The sequence below is a fragment of the Salvia miltiorrhiza genome, chromosome 4, assembly GCF_028751815.1.
Source record: "Salvia miltiorrhiza cultivar Shanhuang (shh) chromosome 4, IMPLAD_Smil_shh, whole genome shotgun sequence".
Classification (NCBI taxonomy): domain Eukaryota; kingdom Viridiplantae; phylum Streptophyta; class Magnoliopsida; order Lamiales; family Lamiaceae; genus Salvia; species Salvia miltiorrhiza.
This window is the reverse complement of record NC_080390.1, coordinates 6,487,795-6,505,784: the sequence shown is the minus strand read 5'-3', so window position 1 is coordinate 6,505,784 and position 17,990 is coordinate 6,487,795. Positions and strand designations below refer to the sequence as shown.

Genomic DNA, 17,990 nt, shown 5'->3' with positions numbered 1-17,990 from the left:
GAGGATGGAGCATCTTTATGCCAAGTTCAACAAGTGTGAGTTTTGGCTCAACGAAGTCACGTTCTTAGGGCATTTTATGTCATCAGAAGGGATCAAAGTGGACCCTGAGAAAGTACAAGCAGTGCGAGATTGGAGATCGCCGACTAACCCCAATGAGATAAGGAGTTTGTTGGGATTAGCAGGATACTATCAGAGGTTCATAGAAGGATTTTCCAAAATCGCAAGACCAATAACGCAACTACTCAGAAAAGAGATAAAGTATTCTTGTACAAAAGAGTGCGAGAAGAGCTTCCAAGAACTCAAAGAAAAGTTTACTACCGCACCAGTGTTAGCCGTTCCAACAGCTGACAAGGACTTTGTGATCTACACCGACGCGCGTTCAATAATAGACTTGGTTGCGTGCTAATGCAAGAAGGAAAGGTGATAGCATACGTATCACGGCAGCTTAGGCCACATAAACTTGACTACCCAACTCATGATCGGGAATTAGCCGCAGTGGTACACGCACTGAAGATTTGGAGACACCACCTATATGGAGTTAGGTGTGAGATATTCACAGACCACAAAAAAAAAAAAAAAAAAAAAAAAACTTGAAATACTTTTTCAAGCAGAAGGATCTCAACATGAGACAGAGGAGATGACTCGAATTAGTGAGGGATTATGACTGCGGTATTAACTACCACCCGGGTAAGGCCAATGTAGTAGCTGATGCATTGAGCCGTAAGACTCAATCTAGGTTGGGATATCTCGTCACCCAAAGGAATGAGCTCATCGAGGAGTTTGGAAAAATGAGCATAGAAGTGGTTAAACCACCAAGAATGATAGCAAGTGTTGTTGCAACGATACCCAACTTGAGGAAAATGATAATAGAAGCACAAAGAAAGGACAAGAAAATGGAAAAGCTTCGAGAAGCAATAAGGAAAGGAGACCTCAAGAACTATAGGAAAGCATCGGATAATGTTATCTTCTTTGAGGAAAGAATATGTATTCCCCACGACGAGGAGCTTAAAGATAAAATCATGAGTAAAGCTCACGATACCCCTTATACTGCCCACCCAGGCAGCACTAAGATGTACCAAGATTTGAAGAAGTATTTTTGGTGGGAAGGTATGAAACGAAACATAGCATCATTTGTAGAGAGGTGCCTAGCTTGCCAGCAAGTGAAGGCTTTACACCAAAGGCCATATGGAAAGTTGCAACCTTTAGAAATTCCGGAATGGAAGTGGGAACACATTGCAATGGATTTTGTGACTAGTTTGCCCAGAACAATTAAAGGAAACACTGCAATTTGGGTAATAGTGGATCGACTCACGAAGTGTGCCCATTTTATACCGATACCGATCACATATGGATCAGATAAGCTAGCCCAGTTGTATGTCAATGAGATTGTACGCTTACACGGTATACCCGTGTCGATCACATCTGATCGAGACTCAAAGTTCACATTTAGATTTTGGATGAGCTTACAGAAAGAGTTAGGCACGAGACTGAATTTTAGCACCGCCTTCCACCCACAGACAGACGGGCAGTCTGAAAGGACAATTCAGACCTTCGAAGACATATTAAGAACAGTGGTGTTAGACAGGGGTAGAAGTTGGGAAGCAGTGTTGCCATTGATCGAAGTTGCCTATAATAACAGTTACCAGGCGACCATCGATATGGCACCATATGAGGCTTTGTATGGAAGAAAATGTAGATCACCGCTTTATTGGGATGAAGTGGGTGAAAGGAAAATTTTAGGACCGGATGCGGTCAGTGAGATGATTGAGATAGTTCGCCAGATTCGAGGCCGAATAAAGGAGGCGCAAGATAGACAGAAATCTTACGCTGATGCACGCCGAACCGAGTTACAGTTTGAATTAGGAGACAAGGTCTTCCTGAAAGTATCTCCCTCCAAGGGGATAACTAGGTTTGGTGTCAAAGGAAAGCTTAGACCCCGGTTTGTAGGACCATATGAAATCCTAGAGAGGATAGGTCCAGTAGCTTACAGGTTGGCGTTACTGCCAATCTTTGGAAACATTCATAATGTCTTCCATGTGTCACAACTTAGGAAATACGATTTCGATCCGAAGCATGTGATCCACCAAGAAGAGATGATTCTTAGCCCATATTTGAGCTATGAAGAAAGACCCGAAGCCATTCTGGATCGAAAAGTGCAACAACTCAGGAATAAGACAATCACATCAGTGAAAGTCTTATGGAGACACCACGAATAAGAAGAAGCTACGTGGGAACTTGAAGACAAGGTGAAGGAGAAATATCCCGAATTGTCTTAGCAGAATTTTTGCAAATTTCGGGACGAAATTTTTGTTAAGAGGGGTAGTATGTAATGACCCGCTCTTTTTTTTTTATTTTATTTATTTAAGATTAGTAATGCGATAATTAATTATTGCATCTTTCAGTGATGAAACCCAATGTTGATCTATGTTTGTTTTCGACTTATGATTTTGAGTTATATAAAACTTAAAGCAGAGTTATTATTTTATTTCGCGTGAGAAACCGCGATAAGGATTATTGAGCAATCAATAATTTTTATTCCAAGTTCATAACTGACTTAGCAAAGTCATGTTATTTAGTAGAAATATTATTTATATTATTAGTTGTTATTATTTTTGTACTTGTTTAAGTCGTGAATTTATTCCCGCTTGAGAGGAGAATTAAATCTTCGGATTTAATTTAGAATTATTTTTACAGTCTATCGATATTAATATCAAGCAGATACACCATCACACGTTACATATTACAGTTATAAAAATTCTTTCCTATACTCCTATTACACACCGGCTGCATCATCAAAGGTGAATGAGTAAAAGAAAGAAGAAAAGAAATAGGAGAAAGAAAGGAAATAGGGAGGAAATAGGAGAAGAAACAAAAGAGAGAGGAGGCGTGCGTGTGTAAAGCAGCAACAGCTCTGCCACAGCCGCCCAACTCTACCAATCCCCTTCTCCCTACACCCTACCCCTATTCCTTAGCAGCTGCCAGCCACCCCACTTCACCAATCTGTTAGTCAAAGGTTCTACAATTTTTTCAAGTTTGGCAGCAACTCTTTCCATTTTTGCTGCTTGCAGCAACATTCCCTTTTGTCAACATTTGCTGCCACCTGCAGAAAAACACAACTAAAACACCACCTAGCAGAAGTGTTATTTGCTAGAGAGTTCATTGAGACTTCATTAACGTGAGGGACAGAGCTGCCCAACTTCCGCCAAATCCTCAAGGTAAGCTTCGGCTTGAACGTTTCCACTTCCTGCCATAACCTCCACCTGCATTTTAAAGCAATAACACCTTCCTTGTATTTCAGTTATTCCCCATCTCAATCATCAATACCACAACAGCCAACCAACAAGCTAGATACTCAAGGTAATTTGCTATCTCAAGTATTCAATTCAGTTCGCATCCATATTTAGCATAATCATAGTTCATCTACCTCAAATAGCCATGAAATACTTTACAACAGGAGGATTTATATACTTCACATTCACAACCTGATGCATTCTAGAATAGCAAGTTGTAAGAATTTCCCCAAATCCTTAACAACTACTAGAAACTAGAAAGGAAGAGAAAAGTGGAACTTAGCTCTTAGATGGGGAAGGGCCGACTGCCTCGTGTGGTTTGAGACAAAGACGACGATAACGGTGGCAGGGGCGAACTCTCTCGGCCTCGCCGAGACCCGAGGCGACAACTACGGCGTTGCCGATCTAGGGGAGAAGAAGAAGACCGGCACCAGGGCCTGGAGCAGCAACCGCTCGACTGGGGCGATTTTTCCCTTTTCTGAAACCTAGGGCTCGACGTCGGAGAGGGATACCAGACGACGACTGGCGCCGCTCCCAGACGACGACCGGCGTCGTTTGAGTCGCCGGATTCAGACGAGGATGCGGCTGCGACGAGGATTTCCAGAGTTAGGGCTCGATTTAGGGCACGCCTTTTTGCCATGGACGAGTTCAGCAGAAGAACAGGGGAGAAGAACGCCGGAGTTGTGTGCGCCGGCAGCTGAGTGGCCGTAGAAGGCAGGGCCGATCGATTTGGAGAAGAGGCCGAGCGGCCGGCCTTGAGGAAGAAGCAGAGCGTCGGCTCCGTGAGAAAGAGAGAGGCCGAGAGTTTTGAAAGGGAAGAAGAGATTGGACTGTGTTTGTTTATTTCTTTTGGGCCACTCCCTTGTTAGTTGGGCCGAGTTATTTTAAGTTTGGGCCTTTTTCTTTAATTGCTGTATGGGCTTTAAATTGTTTTAAAAGAATTGGGCTGAGATAGTTATTGATAATTTCTTTTTCTAATCCCATTTATATTCCGTTGGGCCAGTTTAATTCTTCAGTTGGGCCGATTAAATTGCCTATTGAACTAAGATTTATTCTTTCCAGCCCACATTAATTATTATATCATTGGGACACTTTCGTTATTTTATTTAGACAGCTGCAGTGCTTTAATTCAAGCCATTCTTGAATTAATTAGTAGGCTATTTTATTGAGCCTCTTAATTAATGAGCTTATTACTATCTCCTTCAAGCCCAAATAATTTAAAGAGGACTGTTATCGTTTATTTCATTAAAGCCATTTGTTTTATTTAATTAATCGGCTACCTTATTTTGAGTCATTAATTAATTGAAGTTACATTAGTGATTATGTTCTACTGTTAAGCCCGATAAATTCTACAAGGTCACATCTCGATTAAAGCCGAGTTAGTTCTTTTTCTTCGATCGAATATAAGAGCGAGATTATTTATTTTACGAATTAGAATGTTCCGATGAAAAAGGAAGAATCACAACTTTATTCGACCGCGATAAACGAGAATTAGCTAAATTTATTAACGAGGATTTTATAGTAAAATTTCCCGACTATCGCTCAGAAGATTAGTTCATGCATACCAGATTCATGCATGTTGAATTATGCATTCTCATTCTGAGAATTTTTCCCGAGTAAGTATCTTATGTATTTTCTCGAAATCAAGGTCAAGGTCGGGAATAACAGTCAATCAAGGAACCACTGAATCATAAAGATTTCATATCAGGTGGGCATTACTTTCATATATATCAAATGAGTTTAAATGTTACGTTCAAGCAAGTTATTTCATGATAAAATCTTTGAGTTAAAGTTATTTCAAGTATTTTCTTGCCATAAAATGTTTCAATTTTAGTATGATATCTATCTGCTTTGGCTTTGCCAATGATGCAATCGAATTCGGGTCCTGAGCAGTTGATAGCTATCCTGCCAGGGCTAGTGTACACCAGTGACCGTGAGTCATCTAGCGGGTTGGCCGGTCAAGTGTTTGTGAGAGGTGGCCACCTCTCCGGCACACAGTTCCAAATATGATAGATTACAAGAGAACTTAGACTGATCAGTCGAACTTTAAGAATCACAAACGAATTTAGTGAGCTTGGGCCTATTTCACATAAACTCCCTTGTTGCACTGTTAAGATGGCATGACAATTTGATTATTTCAATGAAAATTTCTATAGGCATATGTACCCACTGAGTACTTTTGTACTCAGCCCTGCATGTATTTCTAAATGTGCAGGTTGAGCAGTAGCCGGTGGTGATGAAGTGACGAGCAGGAAACCCCTTTTGTCTGAAGCCATATGTATTAAAGAACTCTTGAGTACATGTCTTCATACATGTAGTCAGAACCTTCTTCCGCTGCGTACTCAAAAGAATTTCATGTTATTTTAGCTAAGTCGGAGCTATCCGGACTTACTAGTTTGACTAAGTCATTACGACTCCAACTTTGTTGTAAATGTTCCCTTCGTTGTTAATGTTTAAGTATATTTCTTCGTCGTTTATTTCTTATTCGTTCATCCCCTTTCTATCCCGCTTCTTATCTCCAACCCTTGGTCATAGTTTCCCGGCTTAATTATCCTTAATTAAGACCAGTCGTGACACGTCGTCTATCAGCTAATAGACAACATGCGCATGCGCGTCGTCTATCAGCTAATAGACAACGCGTAATAGACGACGTGCATGCGCATGTTGTCTATTAGCTGATAGACAACGTGCATGCGTCCGTCGTCTATTCGTTGAATTTTTCAATTTTTTATTTTAATTCTGCAGTTATACTTAAATTTCCTATTTTTTCAAATAAATATTTTATTAAATCTAAAAATTCATAATAAATAATTTTAAATATATACACGAATAATAAAAATGTCATTCATTAATTTCAAATATTCTTTATCATTCTACATTGAAAAAGTATCCATTATACAAACATTCTACATCAAACCAAATAAAATATTGTTCATCATAATTCATGACAGGTCCACGTGATCTTCGCTTTGAGGACGAGCCATAGTCTTGACCAGAGCAAGTAGAATAGCGGGTCACATTTAAGAGGGATAAGATTCTCGCTGAAGAGCTTCTTCGCAAATGTAATAGGCTGCTGGTAGCAGTTGTATCACTAAAATATGAGTAATTTTTCAGCAACGGAGCCTGAGCAAATTAGAGAATCCATATTAGATTATGAAACTATGAAGACTGCGTTGACAGTTGATATTTCACAGTGAAAGCCAAGCTGTTTGTACACATCTAAAATCAACTTTGCAATCAGACCAAAACTTATAAGAAGCATTTCACCTAAAATAGTCAGAAAGCCAAAGCATAGAAGCATTTCATCACTTCATACCATATAGATTTACAAGCACAAGTCACAAGATATTCCAAAAAAGAGAAGCTAAGCTGATTAAATTAGACTCCCATGTAACCGGAATAGGAAAATAGGGAGGTTATATGACCAATAGACACAAATATCACAGGAATAAATAAAAAGGACGTCTATTTCTATCCTTAATAAACAAGAGAAAACATCTGACCTACCCCACTTGATTATATCTTTATGACTAAATTCAACATAAACGTAAACCAAAGAATCAAACAACAAATACTCACTATGATAACATATTTAAAACAGAACAAAAATGGTATTTCAAATCTCTCAACTACTTCGTTTCATTAAGTCAGAATCATAAAGCCATGAAGATGGGGAGATATAATTAAATTCCTAATCAACTGTAAAGCTTCGACCAATAATGCACAAACCCAACTTGTAATTTGCGTTGAGAATTCAAGCTGGAGGAGTAAACCACTCACAAGCAAAGAATGAAAACAATTAACAAAATAAACAAGCAATTTAATACAACAGAAGTAATGACCAAAAAAATCACAGCCAAGATTAATATTTTCGGTTATACTACATATCTCCCTTAAATTACCAATACAAAACCAAAAGGGTCCCCAAAAAAACATAAATTCCGACCATTTCCACAAATCATCCAAAATCAGAGTAATGAACAAGAGATGTATGATGATATTACCAGCAAGATCGGTCTGGGAGGTGAGGGATTTGTGCAACTCAACGAGCTGCTCACAAATGGTGGCGTAGACAGCAATCTGCTTGCGGAGAACTTCCATCTGCTCGTCCGTCAACACCTTCACAAACATCCCTGCAGCAGCACCTGTAGCAAAAACAATTTTTTCACATGTTGAAAGCTGGGATTCTCTGCAGCAGCACCTGTAGCAAAAGCAATTTTAGTATGTTGCTACTTCGTATCGATTTCTGAATATAGAGCAACATAAAACTTTCAGCTCCTAAAATCAGCATTCTTCCTCATCTTGCAACTCAGAAGGAATAGAATAGAAGTCCATAATAATCCACTTTAGAAGAAAACCAATCTTTTTAGTGTAGTGTGTGTGTGGCTGCAATCACAAATAACAAACCAATCATATTATTTAAACGTTTCACAGCAGAAATCGAAGAATGCAGTAGTGTGTGTGTGTGGCTGACTCTCGGTTCAAATTCTTTATTTTATATATTCGAATTCATCGTCACAATCTTTAAAATTATTAACCAAAAAGTGACAATTATTTTATACTCCCTCCGTCCCAATAATCTTGTCTCATTTTCCTTTTTGGTTTGTCCCAATAATCTTGTCTCATTTCTAAATTGGATAAATTTAGGGGAGAATTACTAACCTAATTAAACCAGATTTTAATTAAGGGGTCTTAATTAAGTCAAACCTATTATACCTATTCTACTCTCTCATTTCTCACTCGGCTCTCTCTCTCTCTACTGTCGACCCTTCTCTTTTCTCCTAGAAAACCCTAATCCCACCGGCGCCGCCTCCCCTTTTCCCCCTCCGTTCCGTCGGCGCCTCGCGGCGTATCACATCTTGGTGTACCGGCGCCGGCTTGGATCGATAAATCGGGGTCGATCGGCGCTCTATTTTTGATAAATCCGCCATTTCGCCGCCTCCTCCTTGATCCTTCTAGTTCAAATCTGCACAGATCTTAGCCAAGTGGCCACGATCGGTAAATCTGCGGTGATGAGCGACCTCTGGGAGGGCTACCTGGGAGGCTCCGTCGTTCCAGACACGGAGGAATGTTTCTCGACATGGGGAACGGCGCCGAAGGTCAATTTCCCATTTTCATCGAGTTTCATGGACGAGGAGGAGGCGTCGTCCGTGGTGGATGAGATTGAAGTTGTGTGCGATTCGCCGGAATCCCTACATCTGCCGAAACCAAGGTTTTCCTTATTTAGGCGTCCCATGCCTTTAAATCATAGTGAATGCGAGGTTTACACTACTGTTGATAATAAGATTTCTAATTTTGATTGTTCTTCCTCTCATCGATAAGCACAGTGTTGTGCATACTCTTGAATTGAAGCACCTTGAGTATTCTAACATACACTATGGAGTTTCTCTCTCCCGTTGTTATAGATCATCCTGCGCCGCATTTTTGATGTTTTTCAAGTGATTTTTTTGGTTGCAAGTTTGCTGCCACTATTTTACAATTTTTGAAGTGTAATAGCCGATTGCTTCAATGGCAGAATTTATAGAAATTGGATGTGTATTTTGGTGGGAATATTTGAAGGATGTTGAAATTTGGTGATTAAATGAAACTTTCATTTTTAGTTCCAAATTTCCCTCTTTTTATTTGCACTTGCATTCATTCTGCTGCCAGTTTATTGAGGGGAGAGATTCACCTTAACGACATGTTGGAATTTAAATTGATTTAAAAAAAAAAAAACTGAATTACATTTAAACTTTGATTGAATTTAAAAATAAATTGAATTCTAAATTTTCAAATAAGTTAGCCAATATTTTAAATAAGTCAAACACAAGGATAATTAGGTCATACTTATTTTTTCTTAAACATGTAGGCCTTACACTTTACAACACTAATTTAACACTCCTTAATCTTCGTGTTCAAAAGAAATGGGACAAAATTATTGGGACGGAGCGAGTATAAAATTAATATTACTCCCTCCGTCCCATGAAGTAAGACCAAGTTTTCTTTTTGGTCTGTCTCACGAAGCAAGACCAGTTTCTAAAAATAGCAAAAAAATTGCTATTTATTCACATTTTCACCTACCACACTTAACACATAAAATACTAATTTCTAAATTCATGTGCCGAAAAGAACTAATTAAATCTTGCTTCATGGGAACCGATGGAGTATTAAATAAAAATAATAATTAGGAATGGAAGTTACTTTTATGTTCCTCTACTTTTGTAGTTTCGAACACAAAATGCCATGGCTACTTCTGCATATATAACCGTGCAGCATATATCACATCACATTCATATTCTACTTGTGATAAATAAACATTTTGATCTTCGTCTCCTTTTGTTTTCTTTCACCGACCTCTACACACGTGCAATGCACGTGTTCCTTAATAAATAAATAAATATTAGAGCTTGTAAAATAAGTCGACCACTCATTTAGTTATTTTGGACATTTCTCACTCAGATCACGACAGATATGAACAAGTCTTATACTATCACTACTATTCTGCATTTAATTAAAATTCATTATATTAAATAATGTCACAAACACAATCTCATCAAATGCCAATCTTCAAACTAAAGCTTCCAATAATTTATGTTGGATATTTGGATAAGTATGACAAATTACTTATTCCACCAACCATATAAAACCCCTCATGTTGGATTCAACAACAATCTGGTTGAGCTGACACGAAATATTTTTAACTGCAATTTATTTTATCTTTTTTTGAAGGAGTGTCTAATTAGAATTGTAATTATATACTCCCTCTGTCCTATTTTGACAATCCTTTATTTATTTATTTATAGGATGTCCGAAGATATATAGTTTACTTTCTAAATTTAAACTGCAATAAATTTTCTTTTATTAAAATAATTAATATTATTTAGTGTTTGTATAAATATAGAGCAACAAATAGATATAAAATAGAACAATCACCTATAAATTATATTTTTTAAAAGGAATATTAATTGCATTATTTTATTATATGTAAAAAAATTAATATGACATCAAAATGAGACGGATGGAGTAGTTATTAATTCTCAAAAACATCGTTAGGGTGCGTTCCAAAATAAATTTTATGATATGGGAAGACCAAAATTCATAAGTCATACCTAATTTTATGTGGTATTATCCTGAGATTAAGTCATGGACCGAATTCATCTAATCAAACATGTCATGTGACTAAATTTATTTAATCCATCGAACCGAATACCACCTCAGTAGATATGGATACAATCAAAATATCCATATTTTCTTGTTTTCTAAATTTGTTGTTTCTGAAGTTTGCTTTCTTGTTTGGTGATTAAAGTGGATGGAACTCAGGCACAGGGACACACCCCACGGCGCCGCCATCGCCGTCGCCGCCACTACCGCTCAATGAGAAGGAAAGGTGGTTCACAGTTTCAAAATGGCTGCCTTAATGAGAAAATCTCGAGCTCTTCAAATCAAAAGGGGTTTTCCCGCCAAAATCAAACGTTTTTTTATCGATTCTCTCTTTACATAGGTCACCATGTACACATTTAAAAACTGCATCTTTTATCTAAAAAAAGCAAACAAAAAAAAAGAAGAAGAAGGAAACTAGTAAACTACACTTATCATCATTTCACACGATCAAAATATGAGCTCACAACTCTCAAGTCATAACGAATGCAAACCCTCCTTTCCTCCTCTGCCATAGAATGAAACCGATTCTTCACGCCATGGCTTGCCGGTCGAGTCTCTATCCGGGCCGGGGGGGAAGGGGACGCGTCGTTGAGAGGGCCGTGGGTCCGTCTAATCAAATGTCGGGACCTCTGCATCGCCTCCTGGGGCGGAGGAACACGGGTGGTACCAATACGAGTTCGCCTGGTATTCCCTTCCGAGTGTGTCTCCATCGGGATCTGACGTTGAATTGCAGAACTGCATCGTGGTGAACAAGAGCGTAGCAACTGTTCTGTCGATGGAATTCGTGTCCGAGTCCTCGGTTTTGGATTCCTGTAACCTGGATGCAAAAGGATAGAGAGATGATTAGAGTAGACCAATTTGATGTCAAAATGTAACATGACAAACTAACTTAAATCCATCTAAGTAAACAAGGGATTAGCCTTACTATTTATATCTATCAAAGCTAATCTTCAAAAATAAACGCCTCCATATATAGTAACATAATAATCATCTTTCCCTTTTAAAGAATGACATGATTGTAATCTAATAATGTAGAGAATTTACCTGGATGGTCCATCTCTAGTGTCATCCTGTCCACTCTGACTACATTTCATCTGGTGTCTTGAGTTTTCTGCTAGGCGGTACAAAGAATCGCGAAAGCAAACTCTGGTAGTGTCGGCTAGCTATAGAATTCCACATACATAACAATCAAAATGGATGAGCTTCTTTAAGTTGTAAACATAGATTAAATCACTTCCATAGTCTTCCTTCCAGATTTGGTTACCTGCTGAGTCAAATTCTGTAGCTCCAGTAACACGGGTTCGTCCATGGATATGTACTCGTTCGTATCTTCACACATATCGGATTGTTCTTCTAACATGCACATTTCAGCTTCCAGTTCCTAGAATGTCGAGTGCCAACAACCGATCAATACTTTTACGACTGATAAATCCGTAGTCTATGCCAAGCTCATGAACTTATCAGGCAGATACTAATTTTGCTAAAAGTTGTGAATTTCATAACACAAATAAGCAGTAATCTTCTGCTAATTAATGGTATAAAAGGCCTTCAATTACAGTTATCAATATAAGCTTCTTAAGTAAGCATCAATGATCAAATTCTAATGCTTCAAATACAGCCATTGCAGTTTCAGTTTGCATAACAATTCATAAGCGCGAGAGATGCTTCGTGTGTGTTTAACTTAACCAACCTGTTCGTGTGAGAAATGGCCGACACTTGAAACATCGTTTGTGCTGTCTCGAACGTGATTACTAAAATCATACGCCATCACATCGTTCCAGCTTGAAGTTTGTGCGATATTAGCTGAACTCTCAGATCCCTCAGACTCTCCGGCATCTACTTTGAAAAGCGAATCACTGCATAGACAACGGGGGAAACAAGAAAATTAGCCCTCTGAATTTATGCACATCAACCAAAGAGGCAAAACATTTAAACCACACGGATGCACATGCACGAAAGCAAGTATCTGAAGCCAATGAAAGTAGTACGCTAGTACAAGAAAATGTCATCCGCCTCTTCGATTTTGGGAAGGTCATTGAGGTGAACATCCGAACGCTGCTGCCTAGACAGCATGGGCTCGTTGAAGAGATCCTCCACCTCTAATGCATTGAGTTTCTTTTGGGAGCTGCAGTTTCCAACTATGTTTACCCACGAAGGCCAACTTTCGGGCGATGATGGAAGCCCCTCGAACATCCCCCCATCTTTTGGAACCGTGACATCTTCATTGGCTCTGCCATAGTACCACTCCATAGCCTGATTACATACGTAGTACAAAGATGTCAGAAAAGAGCCCCACGCCGCCAAAACACACATACCAAGAAAGATGATAATATCACTCTTATTACCCTTATTTACTACATTGAAAATTGAAAAAAAGTACAAGAAAATTGCATTGATGACAAGGTTAAAATGAAAAGTTTGGCAACTTTTTACTATGAAATTCTGAAATGAGACACTTGTTCAGAACAAAAAACAAGAACATGAACATGAACATGATGATTTAGGACACAGTTAATGGAGGCTATCTTATCTTAGCTCAGAACACAAAAACATCGATATCTATCTACAGGAACAGCACATCAAGATTATGCAGCTACACTGCATTCAACAAACACCAAGTAGACTTATTCCATTATCAAATTACAATTTCTTTTTGCTCCAAGCAACCCCAAAAAACTTAACCTAATTGGATTGTTCAAGCAAACACTAACCACAATCTAAATTCAAGAAAGTGCCTAAATTTGGGCATCTAGAAAAGGATATCAAATCTAAACATTTTGTCAACTCAGTTTAGTTTGTAGTTGAAATCACAACTCCCTACGTTCTACACAACACGAATTATTTCAGTCACCACAGAAATCAAAGCAAGAACCCTCAAGCAACGAAAAACAGAGCAATTTAATCAGATTAAAGTTGAGGTTTTTATATGAGGAAAATGGTAGTTAATCATAAAACACAAACAAAATTCAAGCAAAAAGAAAAGGAAAAAAGGTGTTACCATGGAAAACTTTGTTGAATTTGAGGATTGGAAGTAGGTGTATATTGTGTGAGCAAGTGTGAGGCTGAGGCAGAAGCTTTGAATGGCAGAAAACCTTAACAGTAACCTTTAGAATTGGAACCAAAAACAAAGGTTGTATTTATGGTTTTCTGTTCTGTCTCAACGGACATTTTTGCCCCTCCATCCCTCAAAATTACCATATTACCCGTGCTTATCTTATATCCTGTCAGAGAATATGCAACGTAATCAATTCCTTGATTTTTATTTATTTTTTCTTGGTGGAGGGTATTAATTCTTAATTTATGATGATGAGACTGACCTTTGTTTTGAAAAATAAAGTGAAAAATAGTACTAGTATTTTACTTTTTTTTTCTGTAAAAATAGAAAAGGATATCTCATTTTTTCTTATGGACAACTTATCAGATATAAAGTAGTCAATAATCCTTTAATATAAGCATACATTTTGTATTCAACTATATTTCTTAACCCACTCCACCTAATTTTTGTAAATTTGCAAAACAATATAGTATTAACCATTCAAAGGGATAAAGGTAATTACATCCTAATATAATATGACTGTTTTAATACTTTAATGAGATATTTACTTTGCATGATTGATAAGATATACGATTAAGTATTTTTATGTCCTTAAAATTAGGATTTTTTAATTCTTATACTTTTACTGAGATATGAATCAGATAAAAGTAGTTCAAGTTATAGAAATTATCAATGATCTTTTAATGTGTTACTATTATTTTTATCTATTAAAATTAATTCTCAAAAATAACACCTCCTAATTTATTTATTTCTTTGTATGATTTTCTAATATAATTTCAATTATTCATAAAAATTTACTACTATAAAAATTTAGGATTAGAAATTATTAGTCAATTCGATACTCAATCTGTATCGAATAATTTGATATCCAATTAAAAGAGTTCATGAATAGCAACAAAGGTGAGAGGGGTAATTTGGGGAGGTCGGAGAAAACGAGTCTACTTATATTTGTGGCTGAGAAACGAGTGGGGCCCAGCGTAAGGGTGAAGTAGTGGACGAGGGAGCTCCATCTAAAACTGCTTCCTTATTGGTCCACGTGTTACGTCCTCAATTTCAAGATGCCATGTGCTGGGTCACGTGACTTCCGCGACACGCTTTTTCATCGAAATGGAAAAAGCGCTACAGCTTGTAGGCTTTACTACGCCACATGGTGAGGTTATGCATTTGTAGTAATAAAACGTTTTTAGCATGGAGGCAACTTCATGTGCAACATTTTCTATGCAAAGCAAAAAGTTTGGTCTGTTTACCAAATTCATGATCTTGCAAGGAAGGAGAAAAAATCTATCCTTCAAATTTAATTAATCACGTTGCATAAAGTTTATGTTTGGCATGGGAATTTTCCTTTTTCTGATTTTTGTGTATTTCGTGTTTATAGGCACTCGCAACCACTATTTTTTGTGTGCATTAAATAAACGATAAACTACATTTGTTAATTTGCAAAAGCCTGCAAACCACATTTCATAAATTGGGTGTGATGGATTCAAGCGATCAGGCCTGTCAAAACGTTGGTGAGATTCAAACATGATATTTGGCCTAAAAAATAAATTTATGACCGAATGTTAGGGGTTTGAATCCGTATGAATTTCCATTCAGGTCATTGAGTCCATATGCAAGATTTATAGAATGCAGTTTATGTTTTCCATTTTAATTTGCAAGTTATTGTATATGGAACAAAATTTATATTGATAAGAGCTCTATGAGTGTTTAGAATTCAAAATATTAAATCTAAAATATTAGTCATGGCAAGTTTTAAACAAGTGATGAATCGAGATGTCAGGGGCCGAGGTAGACGATCTAATTTAAAAACTAATGGATTATCAAAGAGCTAAGTAACACAAATTAAAATTATTGGAACAACAAAATTATATAGAAAGTAAATGAAATCTATAAAATTCCCTAAGCCTTAATTAACCAGTGATATATGGATTAGAGCAAAAAAACATTTTTATATGTCATGCGTATTAAATTTGATATGATATTATAACGTCTCAAAACTATAGGACAATACTATAGTTTTAGGACGTTATAACTGAGACAAAGGGAGTATTATATTATACTATATAAATTGTGCATATACAAATTGTAAGTCTCAAATCTTAGATATTTGTTCACTCAAACGTGCGTTTTCATGAGAAGTGTAATAAAATTTTGAAAATTAGTAGAAGTCGAAAATGAATAATCAAATTCATTAAAGAAATAGTTCATTTGAGTCAAAAGTGTTATCCAATCGATAAGGTTGTGTTTTTAACTAAGCAAAGCTAAGCCACAATATAATTAGGAATGACTCTTGAGAAAAACGGCTAAACCAACCAATCCAACTAGATTTTAATCCTCTGAGTGAGTATAGTTATAAACCTCAATTCAAATTAGATGATACTAATACATATTTTTTTCACAACTGAGTTCAGTTGATAATAAGATGTTTTCAGTCTGACTATTCGCAAATACTTGTGTCAGGCGGGTCTGACAGTCAAACCGGATTTGACCCGCTTTGACCCGACCCGCCTCAATACAACATATATCGAATTTTAACAAATATATGCAAGAGTGAAGCTTTGGTGCCATGGCTAACTTATCGCTTTTTCTTCTAAGGTTGGGGGTTCAAAACCCATTCCATTACATGCACTTTGTGACATTTTTTTTTTCTCTTTTACGTTTTTATTTTTCTGTTTTCTTTTCTGTTTTTTCTTTTCTTTAATTTCTTTTTGCGTTTTGTTTCCTTTTTTTTGTTTCGTTTTTATGTTTTTTTTTCTTTTCCTATTTTATTTTTTTTTTGTATTTTATTTCTTTATTTTTTTGAATTTTTTATATTTTTTCTTTTCAGTATTTTCTTTCCTTTTTAGCATTTTTTTTGCTGCTTTTGTTTGCATTTTTTATTTCACTGTTTTTTTCTTTTGCATTTTTTATATATTTTGGTTTTTTTTTTCTTTTCAGTATTTTTTTATTTTTTCATTTGTTTTTTTAATTTTTCTTTTGATTTTTTTATATATTGTCGTAAAAAATGTAAGTTTTAAAATATTGAATTTCTTCATATCAATAATTACTTTTTATGACGACAATAATTACTTTAGCAAACAACTAAAAGTATAAGTTCTCATGAGTAAAAGTAACAATTAATTATCGTGAACAAATGTTTCAAAATTGTTGCATTTGTTTATGATAATTGTTACTTTTATTATTAGAACTTGTACTTTTAATTATTTGATTAAGTAATTATTATATTAAGAAAAAGTATTGATTGATATAAACAAAAATAATACTCCTATTAGTATTGATTGATATAAAGAAAGGTAAATACTTATATTGACATAAGTCTACATTTGAGCTAACAAATATATATTTTAGACTTATCAAAAGTAAATATTCCTATTAGTTTAGGATTTAGTGTTCATGGTTTAGGATTTAGAAAATATAATAGTTTATATTGAATGAATGTAAATACTTATATTAGCATAAGTATACAATTTTGCTAACAAATGTATATTTTATACTTATTAAAATAAATATTTTTGTTAGGGTTTAGAATTTAGTGTTTAGGGTTTATGATTTAGTGAAATTGTACCTATCCAACGATTAATTGTCTCGGCCACACACAAATAACGTAAGCAGCGAAACTTAAAGCAAAACGTGCGGAAAGTAAAGAACACAAGACACCAACAATGATTACCCAGTTCGGTGATAACACACCTACGTCTGGGGGGCCACGCCCAGTTCCAACAGTTCACTAGTGAAGATAAGAAATACAAAGGACTTACACGCGAAGACTCGATCTTCCTAGCCTCTATTTCTTCCCAAACCTTCACCTACGTGAACAAAAAGAGAGCAAGATAGAACTTACCCACAGAACGTGATTGCCTCTCAATCCACGTTCAAACCAACATCAAGAAACGCTCCTACAAGCCGGAGTACAGATGAACGAACATAAAACCAACTCACGCTTCCAAAGAAATAAGGAGTAAAGCAACAGCACACCCTCACGTATTGTATGCTCTCTAGATGCACGAAAATACTCTCTCAAAATAAGTAGAATAACGATGAGTGCAGCGGCAGCCTTCGATCGATGACGTCTCTTTAAATATGAAACCCTTGCCAAGAAGTAGAGAGCCCATGAACTGTCAAACCAAAACAACGTAGGGCCCATGTAGGGTTTCCATAAGGCAGCAAGTCCTAGGGTATGAGGACACCCTAAAGAAACGGACTCTTCAAGCAAAAGCAATATCTTAAAGATATATTTCCAAAAAAACTTCAAAAACCCGCAAGGAAACAAACCAGCAGAACCTTGCAACCGAACAAGCAACTCAACAAGAGACATTCTGTGAGACTTCAGCAGAAACTCCTTTTTATCTACACAATGACAATAATACTTAAGAGTATATAAATACTCTAACAATCTCCCCCTTTGTCATTGGTGTAGACAAAATCACTTTTCTGCACAACACAAGAGTACACAGCAGAAACAGAAATCACTCCCCCTTAACAAGAACTCTCCCCCTGAAGGAAATAAC

At 36.6% G+C, this 17,990-nt stretch overlaps 1 protein-coding gene and 1 long non-coding RNA gene across 2 annotated transcripts; both read right to left on the bottom strand.

Annotated features, from left to right (window-relative positions):
• Nucleotides 1-6,120: 6,120 nt before the first annotated feature.
• Nucleotides 6,121-7,756, bottom strand: LOC131022467 (uncharacterized). The gene is made up of 2 exons (XR_009101302.1): nucleotides 7,295-7,756; nucleotides 6,121-6,413 (listed from the first exon to the last, which is right to left on the bottom strand). It is a non-coding gene; the product is annotated as an uncharacterized LOC131022467 (long non-coding RNA).
• Nucleotides 7,757-10,705: 2,949 nt separating this feature from the next.
• On the bottom strand, nucleotides 10,706-13,583 carry LOC131022466 (protein LNK3-like). The gene is made up of 6 exons (XM_057951959.1): nucleotides 13,429-13,583; nucleotides 12,427-12,683; nucleotides 12,121-12,286; nucleotides 11,695-11,811; nucleotides 11,475-11,593; nucleotides 10,706-11,247 (listed from the first exon to the last, which is right to left on the bottom strand). The coding sequence occupies exons 1-6, from the start codon at nucleotides 13,429-13,431 to the stop codon at nucleotides 11,040-11,042; spliced, it is 870 nt and encodes a 289-aa protein (XP_057807942.1). The 5' UTR covers nucleotides 13,432-13,583; the 3' UTR covers nucleotides 10,706-11,039.
• Nucleotides 13,584-17,990: the final 4,407 nt, after the last annotated feature.